The 25,427-nt window shown below is 38.6% G+C and overlaps 1 protein-coding gene across 13 annotated transcripts in view; it reads left to right on the top strand.

Moving 5' to 3' along the window:
* The window catches only part of MCTP1 (multiple C2 domains, transmembrane 1), a 448,818-nt gene that overhangs the window by 374,482 nt on the left and 48,909 nt on the right, over window positions 1-25,427 (top strand). For 12 of the 13 annotated variants that reach the window (XM_014543980.1, XM_014543975.1, XM_014543979.1 and 9 more), the window contains one exon: window positions 3,161-3,214. In XM_014543980.1, the coding sequence (XP_014399466.1) occupies window positions 3,161-3,214 (54 nt within the window). Of the gene's footprint in view, window positions 1-3,160; window positions 3,215-20,812; window positions 20,896-25,427 lie in introns of those variants that run through there. The other variant, XM_005871512.2, reaches the window with a different exon arrangement.

Here is a 25,427-nt window from a genome sequence, read left to right as displayed (position 1 = left end):
GTTAGATTTTTAGTCAGGGTACATACCCAGGTTGCAGGTTTCATCCCTGGTCAAGGAGCATACAAGAGGCAGCCAATCGATGTCTCTCTCTCTCTCAAATTAATTTATAAAAATCATCATGTTGTATACCTAAAATATACACAATTTTTATTTTTATAATAATTTTATAAATGTTTCAATTACAGTTGACATACAATAGTATATTAGTTTCAGGTGTACAAAATAATGATGAGACATTTATAGTCTAGTACCCAGCTGATACCATACACAGTTATAGCAATATTATTGGCTATATTTCCTATACTGTTCTTTACATCCCCATGACTATTCTGTAACAATCAATGTGTACTTCTTAAGCCCTTCCCCTTTCCACCCATCCCTCCAACCCTCCTCCCATCTGGCAAACATAAAAATGATCTTTATATCTATTAGTTTGTTTCTGTTTTGATTATTTTTTTAGAGTCCATATATAAGTGAAATCATATGGTATTTGTCTTTCTCTGTCTGGCTTATTTCACTTAGCATAATATTCTCTAGGTCCATTTGTGTTGATGCAAATGGCAAGATTTCATTCTAGCTTATGGCTGAGGCATAAACTTTTTAATCTATTTGTCTATCAATGGCCACTTAGGTTGACATCGAAAAAAAATAAAATAGATAAATGACCAATCTTAAAGATTACTTATTCTAAATCTAAAATTTAAAACATCATTTTATTAGAGATACAAAATGAAAATCATTTTTTAAAAATCTTGTGAGAGTTAGGTGAATTTTTTTCTTTTCCTTTTCTTTTCGAACTGGGTAGGGGTTGAGAGGTTGCTCTCTACTGTCCCACAGTCTGGTTTAAGTTCTAGTTCAGCTATTTGTGAGGTGAATTCTTTAGATGCAACATATATACTGAAATATTGTGACTGCTTTTCCTATTTAAATTTCCATCACAAATAGTCCAATTTGAAATAGCCTGGCATATAGCACCTAATTATTGTTGTCTGTATACTTAGTATATGAATACTTAAACATTTCAGTAAATTAAAAGTCAACATGAAAAATTATCTGATAGTCCTCATTTAAATTCTACTGGGTTATAAGCCTCTTTAGAGCTGACATGAGTAAAGATGAATTATCTAGGTGTTCCTCATTTTGTATTCCCACAGTACCTAGCACTGTGTTCCTTGGACAAGGGGATTTATAATAGTGCTTATGGAGTGGCAGGATATAGTTATAGAGAGAAGATCAAGAATCCTTCTTTCTTGCATAGGCTGAATTGCTTTGTATTTCCCAAAATAAGTGTAAACTCTCACCCGATATTGGAAACAGATATTGTGCTACTATGGTTTCTTCAAAATGCTGAATGTCCAAATGAAAGAATTCTACCATATGATAAAATATTTAAAGTATGATATTAGGAACCATCTCACAGGTTGTCAGATGCTGTGAGTCATATCAGTTCTGAAGGCTTGTGTTTGGGCTATTTTAAAGCAGTTAATGCTTTTAGTATATCTGAGAAAAATTATTAGAATAACTGGAATTCCTGACATATTATCTTAGTTTATATAACTTTGCATAATACAGTCTTAGTTATTGAAGTTTTCATTTGATAATTAAGCATATTCCTGTTTGTATCAGAAAGTCACGTGAGAGAAGGACTGGTGGTCTCTGTCTTCTAAAGTTATGAGCTTTGGGAGAAAGGTTAAAATATTTGTTGATCACTATTCTATTAAGTTTATTCAGAGATGGAGGTACAGACTAGATAAAAAATAAAAATGTCACAAGAATGAGAAATGACATAAATAGATTCATAATAAATTTCCACTTACTTGAATAACGCCACCACCAATTTTTTAAAATATATTTTATTGATTTTTTACAGAGAAGAAGGGAGAGGGATAGAGAGTTAGAAACATCAATGAGAGAGAAACATCAATCAGCTGCCTCCTGCACATCTCCTACTGGGGATGTGCCCACAACCAAGGTACATGCCCTTGACCGGAATCGAACCTGGGACCCCTCAGTCCGCAGGCCAATGCTCTATCCACTGAGCCAAACCTGTTAGGGCCCCCCAATGTTTTTAATTGTTGGTTTCTATGGAATATTTTTTGTGTGTAGGTGTGTAAAACCATAATACAACACCTGAAAGAGGTTGAAGTTCCATTAATAATGGCTGTACACCCTGGCCGGTTTTGCTCAGTGGATAGAGTGTCAGCCTGTGGACTAAAGGGCACTTGCCTGGGTTGTGGGCTTGATCCCCAGTAGAGGGCGTGCAGGAGGCAGCCGATCCATGATTCTCTCTCAGCGTGGATGTTTCTCTCTCTCTCTCTCCCTCTCCCTTCCTCTCTGAAATTAATAAAATAATATTTAAAAATAAAAAATAATGGCTGTAGTTATAGACTGATTGAGGCAAGCAGAAATTATGTGGTGAATCCAAAATGACTATTCCATTCTGCTGAGATAGGCAAACCAGGAACCATTTAAAAGACATGCATGTATACCCACCTACATACATGCATATCCACCTATATTACACACATTTGATTATTGAATATATTTCTAGTTTTCAATAATAATGTTCATTCTTGTTGTAAAATCACAGAGAATTAAAGTTAGCATATCAGGTAATTCATAAAATTAAAAAGTAATACAGAGATAGTTAGAACTTGACATTTATACATAAGAATTAAAATTTGAGTCATGAGAGATGTTTATGCCATTGATTACCAGCACGAATCAATGAACAGACATAGTTCTTTATCTTAGAGTTTGCTGGAAAGTAAATTAAAAATAGCAGAGCTGTTTTCAGCTTAGTTATCTAGCTCCAAATTTACAGTGCCTAATTAATATAGACAGCAGTGTAGGTAAAAAGGAAATTTCCTGATTTAAAGCATCTCTCAAATTATGTTCATTTACCTTATGCATTATTTCAAATTGTTTCAGTTGTCACAGAATATTTCACACAATGGGTTTTCCTGACTGGGATTCAGTTCCCTGGATTTAATCAATTAAAGGCATGACATTTCCCTCATCCTTATCGCTAGATCAAATATTCCCTCTCCGTGCTTCTGTTTCAAATGTTAATAAAGTTTTCATTTCCAAAAGGTTCAAAATGACAGAACAAAACTCTCTGTTTTAAGAGCATGAAAACGACTTCTGTTTCTGTCTGCAGGTAGTGGAGGACATGCTAGAGGACGAGGAAGAAGAAGATGACAAAGATGACAAGGTAATTATCTTTCCCAGCACTTGGGTACCTGGGGATGGGGAAATGTAGGCCTGACACTGTTTTCACAGACAGTTAAAAAAGGAGTTGAAGTGTTCGAGTCCAGAAAATTGGACAGTGCTGTTTATCATCCTAACAATGCCACCGCATGTTGCAAAGAGGAGAGAGGGCTATAAATCCTCTTCGCTTTTGTCCAGAGCTGGGTCAAATATTTTTTCTGCTAGGAACAAAAAAAAAATAAAATAAAATAATTCAGCTTGTCTGGAACTTGATAGCTCGTGTGAAGATAACGGCAGTGACAACTGTTTTTGAAGGGCAAAAATTTGTCCTATCTTGAGTATTACAAATCAGGCTACACTTTGGGGAAAAGAGAGAAGAGAAAAAATAGCAGGCTGCATGAGCTGAACATGGATATTGTCATCTGTAATTTTCAAAAAATTGCTCATCAGAGGAACACATGTGAGCGGAGGGCATTTAAATAATCCCAGTGCTACTGCCCTCTGCTTAGACTTGACTTGGAATGGCCCCATCGCTCCTTGGTCAGGAAAGTGTGGTCAGAGAGGCTCATTTTTCAATTGCTGGTTGGCTTGTGGATGGTGACCACAGTAAATAACAGCTAGTTTCTGGGACTGCTTGGATTGGTTGTCCCCTGGGGAGAGAGGACAACTGGAGGGAGGAATTAGAATGACCTTGCACCACTGCAGCAGCGGCTGGGGTTGGAAGAACGGCTGTCTGTGGCAAGGAGGGTAGCGATGCTGGTTTATAGTGCTTGGGCAGGTCAAGATCTAAAATGGAAAAAGTCCTAGGGTGAGATTGGGAGGAGGGAGGGAGGCGATCATTCATTATTTCTGTGCTGTTCGGCATCTAAAACCAGATTTTGACCTTCACCAGAAACTATCTGAATTCTGTTCTAGTAAAGCAGTGAAATTTTTTTGAAAAAAGGAGGAAAACAGTGTATCTTCATTTATACCCTTGACCTTTGGTTCCAATAGAGATGTACGGTTATATTTTAGTTTAAGATTTTGTGTGCTGGGAGTTAGCATTGAAAATGTCAAAAAAATTAACAGTGATTAGTTAACTCCCAAATGATTTTTTCCCTAATATTTAATGCTTAAAGGAAAATGGAAACACACACACACACACACACACACACACACACACACACACTTTCTCCCTTCTAATGTGATTTCAAACATTTTTAAATTGATAGAGCTTTTATGTAAAATTTTTCTTATGTACATCATTTAGTCATTAGTGACATCATCAAATATAAACTAACAAAAATCTTTCTGCAAAAACACCTATGTGCTTGTTTTTAATGTTAAATAACATGAGCATACACTTATGGCAATAAATGATATGATTTATTGTTAAGGTCAGTGGTAGAGCTGTAGAGAGACTGTATTTTAAGGCAACATGCCAGCTCTGAATCATCATTTCTCTGCTGATAAACACTGAGCTGCCATCCATTTATGGCCATTTTCCCTCGCTTGTTGCTGCTTTATTATTAAAGCTACTATAAAGATCCATTCTGACAGCGGGCATTTCCCCAGAAATGTTAATAAATGGAAACCCTTAGTGAAGTCTAGTACTTCAGTGTCCTGCTTGAAGTCGGCCTGTATTTTATAGCCAGTTTGTTGGTATTCTATACCACTAATCCCTTCTTTATGGTCATTTTTTAATAGAGAGGATGTTAGCCGTGGGAAATCAATAGCACACCTGGTTAACCAGCTTACCAAAACATAGATGCTAAGTAGAATACACCATGGTGGACATAAGAGCAGATCTCTGAAGTGGCATCTTTGTGATCCAGTGTTTGGTAGTCTGAAATTGATATCCCCTTGCTAACTCATTTTTAGATCTAGTTTCCAAAGTTGATTGAAAGGAGTGCTTAAATTACTATGTGAATTCAACTGTATTCTTCTGTACAGAATGCCAATGAACAGTGTGTTTTCCATCTGAAAGGACTGTGAGCTGATTTTCATAAATCCAGTTCTTTATTTGAGTGATATATAAGGAGGTTTCTCTTTTTATTCATAATGCAATTTATAGCATAAAAATCACATCTGAACAAAAAGAAAATCTCAAATGTAATAACTTATAACATACTCTAGGGGCTTGCATGATAGAGAAAAGAATCTTAGAGTGGATATTTAGAAATACAAAGTTTTTACTCTAAGAAATGGAAATATGAGAGGGTCCTTCAAGTTTCTGTTTACCAGCTTCCATCTCTTGACTGGCTCTCACAGCGGTAAATTTTGTAAGTCTTGGCTATCAGTGTGTCTGAGTGGGAGAAGGGTAATTTCCTACTTTTAAAAATGCATTGGTTCCTCTATTTAAAGTTTGTGTATAGAGTCATGCGTAATGGAATTTCATGAGAAAACAAATGTATTTTTTGCCATACGAGCAGGTGCTGACCTCTCGCTCTCATTATTTCTCTGTTTTCTCATATGGTATAATATTAGGGTCAGGTCAGTGGGTCCTCTTATAGGATAAAAGTAAAAAAGATTAATAAATGTGCCAAAGCCTCACTTTAATTGAACCTGAAGCATATGTTGCAAGTATGTAAAATATGTCCCAGATGTTTCACCAAGGCCAGTGTCTTGGCTTTCCCTGATTACCACAAGGCAACTATTAGTCCTATAACCTTTGGACTTGGGGGTAAATGGGGTATTACGTGGCACAGAATGAGAGCACCTGTTTTCCATTCAGCAAAGACCCCTGGCAGGCTTTGCCTAAGCCTATCCATATGTTTTCACTTAGCAGATTGTTGGGCGATTATGAAAAGTGTCTTTCTTTAGAGCCAACATTGATATTAGTCACTCACAATGAAAGGGCAAGTCATTGGCTACTTGACAAGGTCCGTGTGGGCATAAACTGAAGTCATTTATTTCATTTGAGCTTGGAGTGTTTTCTCTCAACATAATTATATAGATGGTATAAGAAGTTGAAGCAGACAAAGCTATAATTACTTAACAGAGTGCTTTTATAATAGCTTTTCTCTAGTGCTGACTTTAGCACCTGGGAAGACTTTGGTTAAAGTTGGTAAAAGCTAAGTCATGGTTTACCTGAATCCCCAGACCTTGAAGTTTTGCACATTATGGCCTTTTGAGTATTTGTATGTGTGTGTGAGTTCTTTTTACTAAAACAGCTAACCATTCTTCAGCTGTGGGTTTGTGATCCTCAGACTTATTCCAGAATCCATTGTTGGCATTTACTTAAATCTAAATTTCAGTGGCTTTTCTCTTAATTCAATTCTATAATTTTCACAAAGGTAGAGAATATAGGTTTTAACTGGTGGGTTTTAATCATTGACGTTTTGATATTTTCACTTACCTGCATTACGTTAAGCTTTGCTGGAAATGCAGTATTTCCTGAATTAAATGTTAGAAGGACATCATATTGCGTTCTCAGCTTTCTTTGATGTAGAATATTTTTTTCTGCCATCAACCACAAAGTCACAGTTTGTTCTGATTTTGACCTGACACCAAATCCTGCCTTTGTGGTTAACAGACTCTCAGTAAGTAAGGTTTAGTAAATTACCTAGGAGGAGCTATCAACAAGCCATTTAATAGTGACTTTCACTATGTTGTATATAATACAGTGGTCAATCTGCATAATGTAGACATCTAATTAATGAATATCAACTTTCATTTTTGTAGCCTAAAAAGTTTAGGCATGTTCCCCATGGTGTGTCTTACCCTTATAATAGGATCCAGCTGCATATCAAGAAGCAGAAGGTAGGATACAGGTTTTCCTTGGGAAAAACATGGATTCAGATGCGTGGCGTTCTACTGTTGTTTATTGATAAAAGATATTAAAATGTCCAAGCACTTATGCTCACATTACTTCTCCTTTACCTTCAACCGCTATGTCAGGGTTGCTGTGTATCAAGATAGCTGGATGCTGTGAATGAAACATATCTGAGTTACTTCAAAATGCACAGATTGTCTGCTTTGATTCTTGAAATCCGTGTTTTCCAGTTTGATTCTCCAGCCCAAAGCATGCATAGACATCTTTGCATCTCAAATCAACTGTGAGGGAGAAAAAGTTGTAACTCTCATATATGATATGAGAGAAGATTTTAATCTAACAATATGGCATTTTCTTATTCAATGAAATAACTTCATGGAGGGAAAACAGAGCAACACTTTAAAGAAAAGCAGGGAAACAGGATATAAGAAAAAGGACTTTTAAAAAATCCCAAGTCACACTTAACTAGAATACCATTTTATTAGTTTGTTAGTTTTCTATTGCTGCACAACTACTTAGAGGCTTAAAACAACTAATTAGCCGTGAGTTCGGTAGGGCAGAAGTCCAGGCATGGTTCCCGTGACTTCTCTGCTGGGTCTCACACTGAAGCCGGATTCTCATCTCCAGGCTCTACAGAAGAATCCACTCATTCAGTTTGTCCATAGAATTCAGTTCCTCATGGTTAGGAGACCGAATCCCTTATTTTCTTGTTGGCTTTCACTCTTAGTGACCACTTTCCACTCTTAGTGGATCCCCTCCATAGTTATAGCCATCAATGGAGCATCTTCCTTGTGTCAAACCTCTCTTACACTTCAAAACTCTTTCTTCAGGAAGAGCCTAGTCCCTTTAAGGGCTTGCTGATTAGGCCAGGCCCACCAAAGATAATCTCCCTTTATTAAAGGAACTATGCCATCATAACCTAAACACGGAGAAGACAATCTTGTCATATTCCTAAATCCCCTCACGCACAAGGATTATACAGGACATATACACTAGGAGGTGGAATCTTCACCGCCATCTCATAATTCTGCCCACTATACCAATCAAGACCCATGCTCTAGAACAGTGGTTCTCAACCTTCTGGCCCTTTAAATACAGTTTCTCATGTTGTGACCCAACCATAAAATTATTTTCGTTGCTACTTCATAACTGTAATGTTGCTACTGTTATGAATCGTAATGTAAATATCTGGTATGCAGGATGGTCTTAGGCGACCCCTGTGAAAGGGTCATTCGACCGCCAAAGGGGTCACGACCCACAGGTTGAGAACCGCTGCTCTAGAACAAAAATGGGACAATATCTGTGTTCGTTGTATGTGTTTATTGCTAGGTCACGACATAACTATTATTCAATAAACAAATTAGACATGTCCTTTCAAAGATTATGGGAAATATCTCATACCAGAGGAATAAACAGGTATATTTCACAGTCATAGCACAATATGTTCCACTTGTTTATTATCTAATTCTGCTCCTGTGTGAGGGGAGCGTGGGCAAGCAACCAGCCTCATGGGCTCTTTCCCTTTGTTGTCTCCTGGGTGGGAGAGCAAAGAAGAAAATTGGCAAAAGGTGGGGATGGGGCCATTCCTTCTTTTGGGGGCCTGTTGGTGCTTAGACCCATTGAGGTGACAGCCCACTGACCTCGAGATGGTAGAAACACTTCTGCTTAATCTAGAATCACAGTAGCATTGCAGCTGGAGGATACCTGAGATAGGTAGGCATCAGAAGGCTGGAAGCGATAGGTGTTCTGCCTGTACACATGCACTTTGCATCCTTGTTCAGGCTTCAGCTAGTGCTGCCCCCAAGCAGTTCTTAGGGCAGAGCCCAAACGCCTCACCTAGCTGAGTCCCTGGGGAGAGGCTCCACAGCACTGTGACTCTGGCTGGGGTATCAGGGGAAGTTTCCAGTAGGACTGAGATTTGGTTGATAGCTGGTGTGAGCCAGACTCCTCAGCAGAAGTCTGGGGTTAGGGGCCTCTGACAGCAGAGGCACCCAATTGTTTCTCATCCCAGGACTCCCTTCGAAGGCCAGTGGAACTTAGGAGATCCCACAAGATCCACTTTCCTCCCAGCATCCCTGACAGTCAGCACATCCCAGCACATCTTCTCCCTGCCTCTCCTAGTTGAAACTGGTTTTACAATGAGGAATCGGGGTTCAGCCAGACTCAAGTGAATTGCCAAAGGTGCTATAGACAATATGTGGCAGAGTCAGGACTAACACTCAGGTTTTCCAAGATTGGCATCTTTACCCTTCCTTAAGACTAGGTTTTCCGGGGGGTGGGGGTGGGGAATCAAGTACAGTTGCAGATGACCTCAAGCCTGATCCTTAAGTATTTTGGTAGTGCAGTCAGGGAACAACCATCCATCCCACTAGGGGCTGTTTACTTCTGATTTCTACTTCTCACTGTTCCCTGGCACTTTCAGTCCTTTCCCACCATACTAACTGAGGGGGTGGCGGGGTGTGATAGGCAAAATAATAGCCCCTCAAAGATGCCCTTGTCCTAAACCTTGGAACCTGTGAATATGTTACACTGCATGACGAAGAGGCATTGAGGTGGCAGCTGGGATGAAGATTGCTAGTCAGCTGACCTTACAGTTGGGAGATTATCCTGGGTTATCAGAGTGGACCTGATCTAACAAGTATCCTTAAAAGGGGGAGAGGCCATCAGAGTGCCTGGCAGTTGACGGCTGCTTGCACAGCTATGGCCAAACCAATGCTCACGCCCTCAGGGCAAGAAGGAAGAGCTCTGTAATACCTCGATGAATTGAAGGTGGAATTCTCCCAACAACTCCTTCCTTGCCAAATGCCAGGTGGCACCAGGTTCAAGCTCTCCAAGAGCTGAGCTGTTTGCAAGTCCATTGCCCATGTTATCACTATCATTAAGCAAACTCAGAACCTCAGAAGTTCTACAAGCCCCCGTGTCTGCAGCCCAAGAAAGTGCGTGCCCTGCACCGCATGCTCAACAAGCACAAGACCCAGGATGAGCAGTGGAAGTACACTGCCAAGGCCAGAGCCAGGGCATTATGAAAACACAAACTGACTGGGGTGGGGTGAGGGGGTGGTGAGTTGCTGTATTGGCTTTAAAAATGGAGGAAGGGGGTCACAGGCGAAGAATGTGGGTGCCTCTACCAGCTGGAAAAAGCAAGTAATGCTTTCTCCCCTGGAGCCTCCAGAAAGAAATGTAGCCCTGCCCACATCCTGATTTTAACCCAGTGAAACCCACTTCCGACTTCTGAACCGCAGACCTGCTGCGATAACACATTTGTGTTGTTTAAGCCACTAGGTTCATGGTAATTCGTCACAGCAGCAATGGGAACTAACACAGGGGCCTTCCAGATGCCTTTTCTATACTTCTCAAGAAAAGACGACACTGTAATGCACTAGATCTGAACTCCTAATTTTTCCTTATTAACTTAGTCCTACTCTTCGACATATCTGTGGCTACAGGTTCTTCATTGAATATGAGAACTAAAAACAGTATCTAACAAGTCGAATATTTTTATCCAGATTGCTTCCGTTTTTATTCTAAAACCTTGTCCCAAAATGAGACTGGGTTAGTGCCCGTCTCCAGTGCAGCTGGTCCCTTTCCCGTTTAGATAGCTTTATTTTTCAATAGAAGAATTTCACTTCCTCACAACATTTATTCTGTTCCTTAAAATGTTTCACTCTACAAAGCACCACGGCATAGGGTATTAGCCTTATTTAGGCTGCAGACACTTTGAGAGTCTAAAGACAGCTATAGACTTCCTCCTCTGAAGAAAACACATAAAAACATGCATAAAAACTGTTTAATACCATTTTTTGTAATGGAAATTGAATTATTTTACAAAGACAATAAAGTAACTTTATAAAGGCTTTTTTCTCCGACGCTTATCACCTTCCTCATGATGTGAATGCCTGAGATAAATGCAAATTTTGTAAGTAAAAAAAGCAAGCCTCTACAAGAAGGCTGATGTTTGGCTTTGATATTGACGTTATGGAGTGGTTTTTGACATAGCAATAGGCTTGTTTACTTTTGACATCTGTTTGACTATGACTTTTCAGTTTCATGGCAGTAGGGGTTGAAAACACTGACTTGGCAAAGGAAACAGTCACAAACAACATGGGAGCCCCTGTGGCTTTATTAGAGGAGGGCTAGACACAGTGGGATTCTTGGAGTTCTCCAGAGTCCTTGTTGAATCCATACTGTGGCAATGAGATCATCCTGTGAAAAGTCTGCATCGTTAGTGTGCTACATTATGTCTTTTAACGAGGATTAAGTATTCATGGTTTCACGTTAAGATCATCGGAGGCAGAATTAGCGTTCAAAGGTATTATCTAATGGTTCCAGCTGTCTATGGGTTTCTATCTGTAAACAAACTGGCGACTTTGTCACTCCTTGCTCTAGTTTGCCAAAGCACTTACCCAGCCTTGGAATGTCCAGGTGGATAACTGCGTCCGACATGCCCTTCCAGCATGACAGCTGAACTAAAAGAATGTAAGTGGAAAGAGTTACCTAGATAATTTGGCAAGAATATCCACCCAGTAAAGCAGACTAGGAATGGACTTTTTCCTATTGGATTATTCTGATCATTGGATTTCCTCTGCCTCAAAAGAAAGCAGAACTTTTCCTTTGAAGGGCAACCAAATGCTTCACGACAGGTCCTCTGGAAAGCAAGTTAATTGCTGTATTGCAGCAGTGAACTTCCTCCCGTACTCCCATTTCTTGACAAAACCTCTCGAAATAGCAGCATGTCAGCCCTGGCTCTCAGGAAGTTGACAATGTTCGTAGGAATAGACACGATTTTTTTCAGGGTTGCTGGCAGAGTCGTTGACACCGGCTGACACCACTGCATGTTGCGATGAGGAGCATGTTTCTTCACCAAAGCAGCAGAACCAGATGTGTTGCCAAGCATCACAGATGCTCCATCTGAGCCCAGAGTGCCAAGATTTTTATGCTGCCTGAAAGTTTGTTTGGCAAAGAAATCCTTTACCATGTTAAAGACATTGACTCTGCAGATTCTAAAGAAGTTCATGAAATAGGAATTCTTTGCCTGTAATAAGTTAGCTATGCAAATAGAGGTATCTATTTTCATCAGGTTACATGCAAACGAGAAATATTAAAGCAAATGTCAGAAATTCTCATACTGTTGACATCATTTGATGGGAACACAACTTCAAATGTGCGCTTCACCAAAATATTTTCAGTGGCATGTGGGTTATTTTTCTTGGTGATATGCTGAACTAAAAAAACTTTTTTAACACAAGTCTTTTTTTCTTAAGGCAAATCCAAAGCCAGGTAAAGTCCGAGCCTTTAAAAATCAAGATGTCTTTCTATTTAAAAATCCACTATGTCTAATAGATGTGCAAAGTAGTCAGTGAGAGGTCTTCCTTCAGTTTTATTGGATCCATGCTTCTATTATCCAGAATCTTGTCACAATACTGTACTTTTTGTGTTTCATTATACTCCATATTTAATATAAAATAAATATGAAAACTGTATGATACTTTTTAAAAAAATTTCAACTTAAGTTAGACTCAAAGTAAACACAGATGTATGACTGTAATCACGTTAGCAGGGTGTTTTCTTAAATGCCTGTCAACAAGAAACTATGCTAAAGGATTTAACATGTTAGTGACAATGTCACCTGTTTGTCTTTAATAGCATCTTTGGCAGATTGCTTTCTGTTCAAAATATCATTCCCCGCCTCCTGATCTCAGGCTTTGATATGTAACTCACTTTTGCTAACCCATGCCACTTCCCAGTAGGACTATCAAGAGGACTTGGCTCTGTGGTCTCTCTTTTCCTTCTGAAATAAAGCTGGAATTGTCCACTTTGGAGGTCCTCCTTTAGCTTGGGTTCTGGAATAAAGATGTCATAGCACCTACATGGTCCTGTAGTGTGAGCAAAAAACAAACCTGTGTTTCTATGGGCCCCTATGATTTTGAGGTCTTTGTTACTGCAACATAATTTAGTCTAGGCCACTGGTCGGCAAAATACCGACTTCTGCGCATGTGCCACGAAGTTTCCATCGCAATGTACATGCGCTCCCGCACGTGGTATTTTGTGGAAGAGCCACACTCAAGGGGCCAAAGAGCCGCATGTGGCTCGCGAGCCACAGTTTGCCGACCACTGGTCTAGGCTGATAAATACATCATTCCATTCCACCCACTCTCTGTGAATCAATGTCTTAATATTGTAATTTGAAATAAAACATTAATTTTTTTTAAATAAAGTCAGTCTCAGAAAGGATTTAAATTTTTTTCTTTCTAAGTTCACAGACCTACCCCAACCCCTTGAAGCCCAATCTCAGATATAGGTTTAACCATTTTGCTGTTGTGTCTCTCTAACTGAAAAATAATACTTTTTTCCCCATTAACATATATATTGAGGACAAATCACTGAGTAGACAAAGATAAATGTGACACAATATGGGCTTTCAGTAGTCACTGCCTGATGGGACCCTGGGTTGTTATAATACAGTGAGAAAAAATGTTAGGAAAACGTTATGAACAGGATGGGAACAACAGGAGGGTGACTATCTTCACAGAGTTGTCAGCAAATGTTGCATAGAGGAAGTAGCACTTTTTTTTGTCTTGAAGGATGAATGAGGATGTAAGAGGAAGTGTAGTATGTAAAATCAAGAAGTATATGGTGTAGTATGAACATAGAGTACAGGTGGAATTGGAGGAAAATGACACTGGTAAGATAAATTTAAGTTTGTGAAGGCAATCATGTGCTGTGGACACCAGGCCTCCCACCAGTATGTCTTGTAGCTCCTTTTTCATTCCCTCCCTCTGCTTATATTTCTCAGGTACGAAACCAAGTTGTTGATTGAAAGTACATTTCTCGGTCACCTCAGGGAACTCATGGGTCTGCCTCGCATTCAGTCAGCAGAGCACCTAACCCTGTCCCACAGGGCTCTGCCTCACGCCATCTGGTTATATGACGAAAATGAGAAAAGGAAAAATGGAGAGGGGAATTGAGGCAGTTGAATGTGTTGAGTTTTATTTATTTATATTTTAATTTGTTTTGTCTCCAAGACTGCCATTCTCTGAAATTAGAACAACAGGCAGTATGAGATGATTGTGTTGAGACACGTGATTCTCTCAGCTTAGTGGAAGGGAAGGTTCTGCTCCCACAAGAAGGGTCATACTTTATGGATTTGTCTTGTGTAAAGTCTCTAATTTCCCAATGTATTGAACCTCATATTAAGTTCCATGTATTATTGTTAAAATCTTCTAGAAAAAAGTGAACCATGAAAAGGTATTACTAGCCAATGCAGGGGGAGAAGGGGAGAAAGACTGAAGGTTTTACCCATCATCTAAGGAATTTGAATTATATTCTCCAAGCAATGGGGAATCAAAGGCAATTCAAAAGCAGGGAATTATCATGGTGAAATTTGTGCTTTAAGAAGAAAACTTTCTCAATAGGACAGAGGATGGAATAAAAAGGAAATAATACTTGGAGTAGAGAAATATGTTAGGAGGTGCCACAGTGGTCCCAAAAAGAAATAATAGCATCTTTCTCTTGAGTAGTAATAATAAAAATAGAAACAAATTTGAAATAAAATTTCCATAGTAAATGTAATAAGATTATTGAAAACAAATTTATGTTGAATAGACTAAGGGGAAACTTAGGGTGTAGGTGACCGGGAGATGCCTAGCTGATATATCTTTATATTTGTGTAGCACTTCACATGTTTCAAAGTACTTTCCTTTCCTTACCTTATTTAATGTTCACAATAACTGTGTATTGGCTTATCAAGTATCATGCGCATGGTTTAGTATCAGCAAGATTAACTTGGCTGATGGGGTAGTAGCTAAGATTAGAAACCAGATGATGTTTCTAATATCTAGAAACCAGATAATGTTTCTAAAACAGAGAAGTAGTTGAGCCTAAACACAAGTTAACTTACCTAATAGAAAAGAAGCTAAGCTAGGAATCAGGTAACTTGTCTGATGGTGAAGAAAATGAGATCAGAAAACAAATCTTCTGATTAATTTTCCTTCCCAGTCATGAGGTAGCAAAGCCTTTTGACCCTCCTGGAGATGACAACTAGGTCACTTGGAATGCAATTTTGCATAGCCATAGCTCATTCTCATCAGTATAGACAGAGAAAGTATCCTTTATGCCTGCCCAGCCCTCTTTTCCCTGGGCACTAGGTCTTAGGAGAGCATTTGGAAAAATGATGGTAATCGGTCCTTATACAGTGCCTTTTACCCTTTTAGTGTGCTTTTAATAAGTAAACACAGATCCAATGCAGAAACAAGAAGTATCAATGTAAAAGGAGACAAAATATATTTAATGCCTCAAAAGTTGGTTTAGAGGAAAGATATTATAGTAACCATGCTTATTCTGGTTTTGATCTAAGAGTCATTAGGAAAATACGATGCTGGAGGAACATGGGTCAGTTGAGAAGCAGTTACTATTGTCACTACTTTTTAGATGAAAAGATTTACACCTCTGAAACTAATTCACTAAAAGTGACAAAAGAAGTGAAACATCCAGACTTCAAACTCATCTTTCTCCCTCTAAAGCCCACTATATTTTGCATAACACCACACACACACACACACACACACACACACACACACACACACACAATTAGTGATCTAAAGCAATAATTTACCATTCTTTCATCATTCAGTGGGTTGACTGGGCTACCTGACCAGTTCTTGCCCAAAGTTCTCCTGTGGTTCTAGCCAGATATCTAGGGTTATGGTCACCTAATGGCTCGACTTGGCTGAATATTCAAGGTGGCTCTGTCTGGTGATTAGAGGTTGTTTGCCAGCTTCTCATAACATGGCAGTTGGGTTCTCAGAGGGAGACCCAAGTGGAATTTTCAAGGCTTTTCGTGACCTAGCCATGGATGTCCCAGAATGTCACTTCTGTCATATAGTACTAGTCAAACAAATCACTAAGGCCAACTTAGATTCAAAGAGAGGACAAATTCTATTGTACTTTTTTTTTAAATCCTCACCCGACAACATTTTTCCATTAATTTTTGGAGTGGAAGAAAGAGTAAAAGACAGAGCAAAATATCGATGTGAGAGAAACACATTGATTGGTTGCCTCCTGCATGTGCCCCAACCAGGGCCCGGACTAGGGAGGAGCCTGCAACAAAGGTACGTGTCCTTGACTGGAATAGAACCCGGGACCCTAAGGTCCGCAGGCTGATGCTCTATCCACTGACCAGGGCCAATTGTACTTCTTAACCAGGAGTGCCAAGGCCATTCTTAGTAAGAATCTAAGGAATGGGAGATATTCTGTGGCTATCTTTGGAAAATAAACCAGCCATACTTCCAGAGCAAAAGCTTCTCTATTAGACATCTTGTAGCAGTAAGGCATATGAAGCCTACTGCCTACCAGGCTTACCAGCACATAGGGCTGAATTAGGTTATCTCAAAAATTAAACAAACGTAGGACTTTTAAATTGCCTGATATATCCAAGTTTTATTATCCTACATATTTTTATTTTATTTTTATTTACAAGATGAGAAATAACCAAGAATTGTATGAATTGTCATTCTTCTTGCTGAAATCTCAAAGGCTACCTAAATCTTTTGCTTTGCTGATAAAGATTTAGTTCCAAAATTTCATCTTCTACCTAAGCTCTCCCTTGAAGCTAGTTGGGGAGTAGGAAGAAGTTGTAAAGAATCATTTTTAAATTCCTAATTAGCCCAGCCAGTGTGTGCATCAATGGTTCAGTGTTGACCTATGAACGAGGAGGTTACAGTTCAATTGCTGGTCAAGGCACATGCTTGGGCTGCAGGCTGGATCCCCAGTAGGGGGCATGCAGGTGGCAACTGATCAATGATGCTTATCATTGAGGTCTCTATCTTTCTCTCCCTTCCCTTCCTCTCTGAAATGAACAAAAATTATATTTTAAATCCCTATTTAAATTGTAATGGACATCCATTGTCCTCCTTCCATGAGCGAGGACACAATGCCACTGCCCTGTGTCCTGGAGGTGAACCAGGCTTTACTTGCTTCCTGGCTGCCAAAAGTAAAAAGTCAAGTCAGGAAAAAAGATTAAAAAACGTTTTTTTAAAACATAAGTAATCCTACTTTTTAGAAAATATAATTTGAAATCGCCAACAGTTCACACCTGGTATTTTACTGATTTGTTCAAGGACATTTCGCATAGGATTTAAAAGATCACTAATATCTCTAAAAATTTTGTTGTAGAAACTATAAGTAGCTCGGTCGAGACTCTTTTCAGGGATCCTTGGAGCTAACGTTTTTCTGCTGGATTGAGGTAGCATATGTGGATGTTAAAAATCAATATCTGGCACATTGTGCACATAAATGCTATTTCTTGGTTCTGGTGTCTTAGCTGAGTATTCTGATCAGCAGTGATTTGGGAACAGGGCCAGCATCTGTATTCTCTGTGATTCCATGCTTGAATATTTTGGAGACATGCAAGGAAATATGATAAGCGAACATACAGCTGTTGCAGTCTGATAATGTTAAGATTTTATTGATTATCCAACAGAGGAACTACTCTGGGTATTAACGTTTGCTTGTCACAGCCTGCAGTGCCTGGGGTGCTTGAACAAGTTCTTTTTTTCCATTGAGCTGACCTCAAAGTCACATAGTTTCTGAATCAAGGTCCTCAGATTTCATACTTTGGCAATTTCTTTCCTTTCTAATGGGATATATTAGAGAAAATGTTTCACCTTTTGCACCATGTAATACCAAATCAGATCAAAATTCATGCACAATTATGTCAGTAGAAATGTAATAGTACAGGCTGGCTTATCTGTAGATAACACATGGAAAAATAAACTTCCACAACTGACATATTTGCTTGATTTTTTTTCTTCAGATAAGTTATTTGTAAGCAATCGACCTAAAGAATGTAACTGGAATATATATATTCCAGTTTATAGCCCTCAACAATGAAATGGTTGCTAAGTATTCCAGCTCTGTCATTCTGCCTCCCCCAACCAACCCTTTCTCTTTCTAAAAGTTACTGGATAATGAATGCAAAAAAAGAACAAAAGAAAGAAAGAAAAAGACATTTTGCATTAGCTATATTTATTAAGAGAACTAACAACTTTTGGAAAACAAAATTTACATAAAACACTTAATATGAAAATGCCATTCGTTGATAGTTAATGGGATTTAAGTAACACAGGTTACAGGGCAGTCTACCTGGGAATGATGTTAGGCTGCCTAAAAAGCATTAATCTGTGTTTCTCTTTTATAATCAGAAAAAGTCAAAGCCCATCATTAATCTGAAGTCTTCTTGAAACCAATTAAAATAATTTAAGATAAGTTGTACTGCAAATGTGCTTTTTAAGTGTTTTAGACTTAGGATGTCTTAGGAATGTTGTAACCCCTTTTAATGTTACTATTTATATATAACTACCATGTGTATAGTATTACACCTTTAATGCACTATATTAGCTGTCACTTGAAATTAAGTGCAGGCGTGTTCTTTTTTGGCCTTCAGTTTCTCCTACATTAAACATTTAAATAATGATACCAGTAGTAAAAGGGTAGGTAGCATTCCCAGTGGAAATGGGCTGCTGCATCTGGTTGGGTTGTGTTCAGGTTTCTATGTGAAAGATACTGTAATATCAGAATCTCTACGTGTTTACACACCTGGTATCCAGAACTCTACCTGATGTCTTTTCTTGAGGAATTAATGGAATCAAAGCCTATGGTAGGCATGTTTGACAGATATTCCTTGCCTGTAGAGATCTGGTGATAATTCCATCAAAATTTGTCCCTAGTTGATCATATATCTATGCATTTTTATATCTTTGTGGTTTTTCACCAACTCTGTGCTTGCATCAGTGCCTTCATTAGAAGGTCAGGTTTTGAGGATTTAGTAATTCACCTTGAAAATGTACTATAAGTTGAATGTATCAAGCTTGAGTTTTCTCCACTCAGCATGAATTTCATAGCGTTAAAAAAAGCCAAATCCATATCTAAAATAATTTTTTATATCTGTTTCTCATTATATGAGGAAAGATAAATAGATGCTTATTAATTTCAGGTGTTCTTTGTTTCCATAAGTCATGTTTGCTTTTCATATTTTAATATTGTGCAGATTTTTCTCTGTGATGATAAAATTGTACATTTTCCAAACATACAGAACAATTAGTTTTAATAAAAGAAACTATCCAGATGGAGCCACCCACTTGGAGGGGTTATAGCTTATACTAAAACAATCAATATGAAAATTAAAATTCCTTGTGTTTGTTTATAAATATTCCCCTCCTCACAGTCTAAATCATAGTGATATAACTTCCTGTGTGGGTCGTTTCCCATAACGACAGATAAAGGAGTAATATGTTAGAAAGAGATGACTTTTTATCAACTTTGCCACTTATAGGTATGTGTGCATCTATTTACACACTCCTGCACCACAGAAATAAAGGTGGAAATTTATGATTAAGTAAAAAGAAATTAAAATGTGGTATTTTCTCATTCAGTAGGAATGATTCACTCCATTCTTTCACATATTCATGCATGCATGCACTTAATAAATATTTGCATACCTACGACAAATATCTATTTTCCACATCATGTACTGATATATTTTAAAAGAATGTAGTGAGTTTTCTGTGTTTTTAAAATTTTGTTAAATTTGTTGGGGTGGTGTTGGTTAATAAAATTATATAGGTTTCAAGTACACATTCTATAATACATCATCTATATGTGTTCACCACCCAAAGTCAAGTCTCCTTTTGTCACCATATATTTGACCCCCTTTAACCCTTTTCTACCTCCCCTCCACCCTTTTCCCTCTGGTAACCACCATACTGTTGTCTGTGTCTATGAGTTTTTGTTGGTTTATTTGTTGCTTTCAGGTTTATATTCCATATACGAGTGAAATCATATGGTTCTTGACTTTTCCTGTCTGACTTATTTCACTTAGCATGATATTATCAAAATCGAATGAGTTTTCTTTTCCGTCATTCCACATCACTCTCAGGAATGCTTTACATCAATGGCCTTCATTTATGCCCCACTTTTGTTGTATCTTAGTTCTTCCTTTGTGGCTTCTATATACAACACTTTACTAAACTTGGTCCATGAAGACATCAATAACTTCACTTGGTGTTCTATCTAAAATGTGTTTATCCCATTTCCTTCTTGACCACCATTTAACATCCCTCTACACTCTTGTTTTACTCAAACACTAGAGGCCCAATCCACGAAATTCGTGCAAGAGTAGGCCTTCCTTCCCCCAGCTGCACCCAGGACCCAGGCTTCTCTCTGGCCACCGGCAGGCACTCAGGACCCGGGCTTCCCTCACATCCCTGGCTTTGTCCAGAAGGATGTCCGGTCTAATTAGCATATTATGCTTTTATTATTATAGATTGATTTTTGTCTTTGTCTCAAATGTTTGGGTGTACCTCCCAATTTTGTTCTTCATCAGAGAATTAATATATACCCACAGTTTTAACTGTCACTTCCGTGAATATAACTCCAAAATCTTTATTTTCATTCATTTATTCATTCATTTATGCAATAATATATTATGTACTTAGAATGTTCAAAGCACAATGCTAGGTGCTCTGAGGGATAAAAAGAGAAATGAGACTTAATTCTTCTTCTTGAGAAGCTAAAAATCTCTGGTATGCCTTTTGTCCCAAGTCTGTTGCCTCTTTCACCCTCTTGGACATTGAAAGTTGTCCCATCATAACCCCAAATTCAGCATATTTCAATTTTAACTTGAATTCTTCCTCTTAAAATACTTTCCTTTCCTAGCTCATGGATATTTACCAGTAGCATAATTATTTTACTCATGAAGACTCAAAAAAAATCAAATCCTCTTTGGTGATTCTCTCTGCCTAATTCTATAGATATTGCTGTTGTAATATTCCTCATTTTTTTCCTTAATTTTAGATTCTCTTGATATGCTATGCCATGCTGTCTACATGAAATGCCCTTTCTGCTTATTCAAGACCCATTCATTCTTTAAGATCCAACTGCAATCTGCCTCCTACCTCATCCCAGCCAATAGTGAGCTCCATTTCAGAACATATCATGATGCATTTGTTCTCCTCAGTTGACATTTATTATTTTTACCCTTTAAATTTTTTGTAGACATGTGTCAGGCATTGTGGTAAGCACTTCACATGCATCATCTAATTTATTCTTCACTATTCAGTAGGTTCTATCATCCACATGTTGCAGATGAGAAAAGTGAGACCCATTTTTCTAGGCTATGTGACTTGTCCAAGGTCACAAAGAAAGGCTGAAATTAGACCCAATTTCATCTTGACTTCAAAGGCCATGATTTAAACCACTATGCAACATTGTCTTATGACATTTACATGCTATTTATTAACTCATCTCATTTAATTTTACTGTGTCTTGATTCCACAAAAACATAAATTCTAGTACCAGAAATAAGTATTATGGTACATATTATGCACAACGGTAAAAAAAAAAAGTAATCATTTAGTTGCGTATGCAATAAATAGAAAGATATCTATAAATGTAAAATAGCAATTCAGTTATGAGTCCCATAACCACTCAAACTAGCCATATTGAATACTAGATATTATTTAACAAAAGAAAGGTTACTGTCAAATGATCTTCATTTCTTTATTTTGCCAATATCTTCCTGATATCCTCTCTAACATCTACACCTCCCATTAAAAAATACATCTACCATTCCCAATAAGATAGAAAAAGAAAATGTCTGCTTCCTATGCATGTAACTCATTCCCATCCCCAGCTACTACCTTTGTTGCTATAGATGACTCAAAACCAAGTGCAGTTCCTGTTGTCACAGAGCTCCAGTGTGTCCCCATTAATCACTCTCCTTTTTATTCCCATAACTGCCATCCAAATTCAAGTTCCCCATACCTGAATAAGACACATTTCAGTCATTCTCAGCAATAACATATATTAAGAATGTTGCCAACAATACTGAAGTCTTCCTTCCTTCCTTCCTTCCTTCCTTCCTTCCTTCCTTCCTTCCTTCCTGTCTAAAGTTTTACATATGTCTCCTTTTTCCCCGCTTGACCCGCCCCCCCCAGCCATTTCCACCCCGGGCAAGCCCCCATCGCCCCAGTGTCTGTGTCCATTGGTATACTGAAGATTTCTTGAGGCAAGATAGCATAGGCATTAAGAGTACTGACCCTGGTACCAGACTGCGGTGTGGTCTTGGGCAAAGTACTTCACCTCTATCCCTTAGTTTCCTAATCTGTAAAAGGTAGTTAATAATAGTCCCTGCCTTAGAAGGTTGTTAGGAGGATTAGGTGAATAAATATGCATAAATATTAGTACAATGTCTATGACATAGTAAGAATTTTATTAGTATAATATGATTAGTAGTATCATTATTGTTAGCAGCAGCAGCATTATTAGTGCCCAGGAAGATTGTCATGTTATTAAATGGAACAGAAGGTCTGAATAGGAACAGATTTTAGAGGGGAAGAAAACTATTTCTGTTTCTCAGATACTGAGTTTGAAATGTCATCAGGACATCAAACTGGGTATTCCAGCAGATATTAGAAATAGAAATCTCGCCATGGTCAGTTTTCTCAGTGTTTAGAGCATGATCCTTTTGGCCAAAGGGTCATGGGTTTGATTCTGGTCAAGAGCACATACCTCAGTTGTAGGTTTGATCCCTGGCCCCAGTCAGGGCACATGCAGGAGGTAGCCAGTCAATGTGTCTCTCTCACATCAATGTTCTTCTCAATGTTTCTCTCCCCTCTCCCTCTCTTCCCCCTCCTCCCTCTCTCCCACTCTCTCTCTCTAAAGATCAATGGAAAAAATATCATTGGGTGAGGATTAAAAAAATAAAAAGAAATAAAAATCTGGAATTCAAAGAAGAGGTTATAGATAGAGACTTAAATTTGAGAAGTACTCATTAGAGGTAAAAGTAATTACTGAGACAGGTTATTGAAAGTGAAGAGGGGGAGAACTAGAACATTTTTGTGAAGAATGCCTCTATTTAAGGGGCCAGGGAGGGTGACGAACAGAGCAAATGCTGAGAAGAAATCATCTGAGTGGCAGGAGGGAAATTAGAAGGTCTCTCTCTATCATGGAAGCCAAAAGTTTTGAAAAATATATCACTAGAATTAAATATGGCAAATGCTTGTGTGAGATGAGAACTGAGGAAAGCATTATGAACATAGTGGTTAGATCTGTCATGACATTGGTGCTTATGGTTCCCCTAGAGCGGTGAGAGCAGAGCACAAGGCAAATCAAACCAGTTTGTATGAACCGCCCTTCAAAGTGGTTTGACGCTGAAAGGGTAGAGGAGAAACAGGAACTTGTGGAGTGTGTTTTGGTAATGGAGAACTCGTGCTATTTTAGAAGGAACCAGTAGGGAAGGCTGAGTTCCAGAGCTAGAGGATCAAGGTTTCAGGAGAGACAGGCTTGGGTGGAAGAAAGAAAAGAAGATCAGGGATGAGTTCCATGGAGAGATTCTGGGTGAAAGGGTGGGTGTTGAGGAAACACATGTAGCCTCATCTCTTTCCAGGAAAGTGGAAGAAATAGTCGCCGATTGTGAGTTGAAAGTTGAAATGGAATGCTCTGGAGAAAAGAGGAGGATTGAAAGAATACTTGGGAGGGATGTAATAGCCTGTCAACACAAGATAAATGAATGGATACTCAAGTAATTGTGAAAGTCTGTCTGGGGCTATACGACATAAAAGGAGTATGTAGCGCCAACAGCAGAACAGTTCACAGCCCAGGATGATTTGTACAGAAGCAGGTAATACAGAAAGGACATAATGACAGGTACAATAAAGTCCATGGGAGTGAAAGGACAAGGAAAGCCAAAATTGAGTGGATGGGATGGAAGAATGGTGAAGAGTTGGAAGGAGGAAGCCTCTTAATCAGTAGGATAAGGAAGGCTTGCCTACCAAGCGAAGGTATAAATGGCAGAATAAGATGATTATGTTACTCTGAACACTTTAAATTATATTTAAAAGTTAAATGTACTTTGACACTTCTGAAAGCATCAATTAAACTGTTTGATAAAGAAAGTTTAATTTTGTAATCCATCTTTAACTTTTCACCTATGGCCTTAAATGAAGTCTGCGTTAAAAGAAGACAAAAAGTTATCAGAGAGAGTTGTGAATTATAGAATGACATCTACCATATGTTCCTCAGTCTCTTTCACTAATATTGCCTAGCATTTTGAGTTTTAAAAATAACACAGTTATTGGGATTTAAAACTCTGTGGATGCAGAATACATATTTGAAAATAAGACTTTTTACTATGCATAGCCAATTATAGTCCACTGAGAAAATAATGGATTTTTCCAATACATTTTTATTATGTACTTAACTGACGGACTTCCAAGCTTCTTCATAGGCATTCCACTCCATCAGCCACTGTACATAATATACTTCTTAGGAATCTACTTAAAATTGTATTTACCTGTGAGGCTCAATTGGCTCCAGGGGACACAGATCTTTTTTCCTTGAGTAAATTATACATATTTTAGAAAACTATCTAAAAACGTATTTACCTCTTATGGAATTCTGGCCTCAAGGGTAATTAAGAGCAGTTTTTAAAAAGCATAGGCAATGCACTTTAGCTCTCTCAGGTAAATGAGATATCTATAATAATAAAAGTGTAATATGCTAATTAGACCGGACAGCCGACAACCTTCCGGACGAAGCCGGGCTGTGAGGGCCGAGCCCCTTATACGAGTTTCATGCATCGGTCCTCTAGTATTTTATAATCATCTAAGAATGATTTTTCTCTTCCTTACCTTCTCTTTCCCTTCTCCTGTAACTATCACTTGCCTCTTTTATACACATATTTAGTAATTATTTCAATGTTTCCTCAGATGCTGCTTTTCTCTGGGGGTCAGCACACCAGTTATGCTTTCCTTCCATTCCATGTACTGGCAACTATGCACAGAAGAAGTGTAGTCCACTTTATATGTAATTTCTAGAAGGGAAGTTACTTTATGAAGATCCAGATTCTTCCGCATATACATTTTCTTTAGTCTTCATATTCTAAGAAGGAGTTTTCAATATTGAGGAATTTACTCGTAAAACTAAGAGTAGAGTTTTATTTGCTAATAGATGCATTATTGAATGAAAACTATATCTTGACAACCACTTCAAAAATACAACTAAAAGACATAACGGACATCATCCAGAACCACAGGAAGGCTGGCTGAGTGGAAATTCTACAACTAGAAGGAAAGAGAAAAGCATACTGAGACTCAGAGGAGGTGTAGTGCGGAAGTTAAATACAAAGGTGCGGAGGTGCATGCGGAGAGGGCTGGCGGCTGAGGACATGATTGTCTTTTTCAATTGGCAGGGAGCCTCAGGCTCTAAGCTCTAGTTCCGGGCAAGTCTCTGGGGACCCAGACTCATACGGGAGAAACGGGACTGTCTGGCATCAGTCGGAACTCGAGGGCAGCTTTCTCTTGGAGGCACTCACAGCAATTGCCGGTGCCTCTGACGGCAGGACTGAGAGCAGCCATACTGCTCGCTCTGCCCGCCCTGTTGATCCCCTGGGACCCTGCCCTGCCCAAGC

Source organism: Myotis brandtii, unplaced genomic scaffold (assembly GCF_000412655.1).
Source record: "Myotis brandtii unplaced genomic scaffold, ASM41265v1 scaffold344, whole genome shotgun sequence".
In the NCBI taxonomy this organism is placed as follows: domain Eukaryota; kingdom Metazoa; phylum Chordata; class Mammalia; order Chiroptera; family Vespertilionidae; genus Myotis; species Myotis brandtii.
The sequence above is the reverse complement of the archived record's forward strand: the minus strand, read 5'-3'. Positions and strand labels throughout refer to the sequence as shown.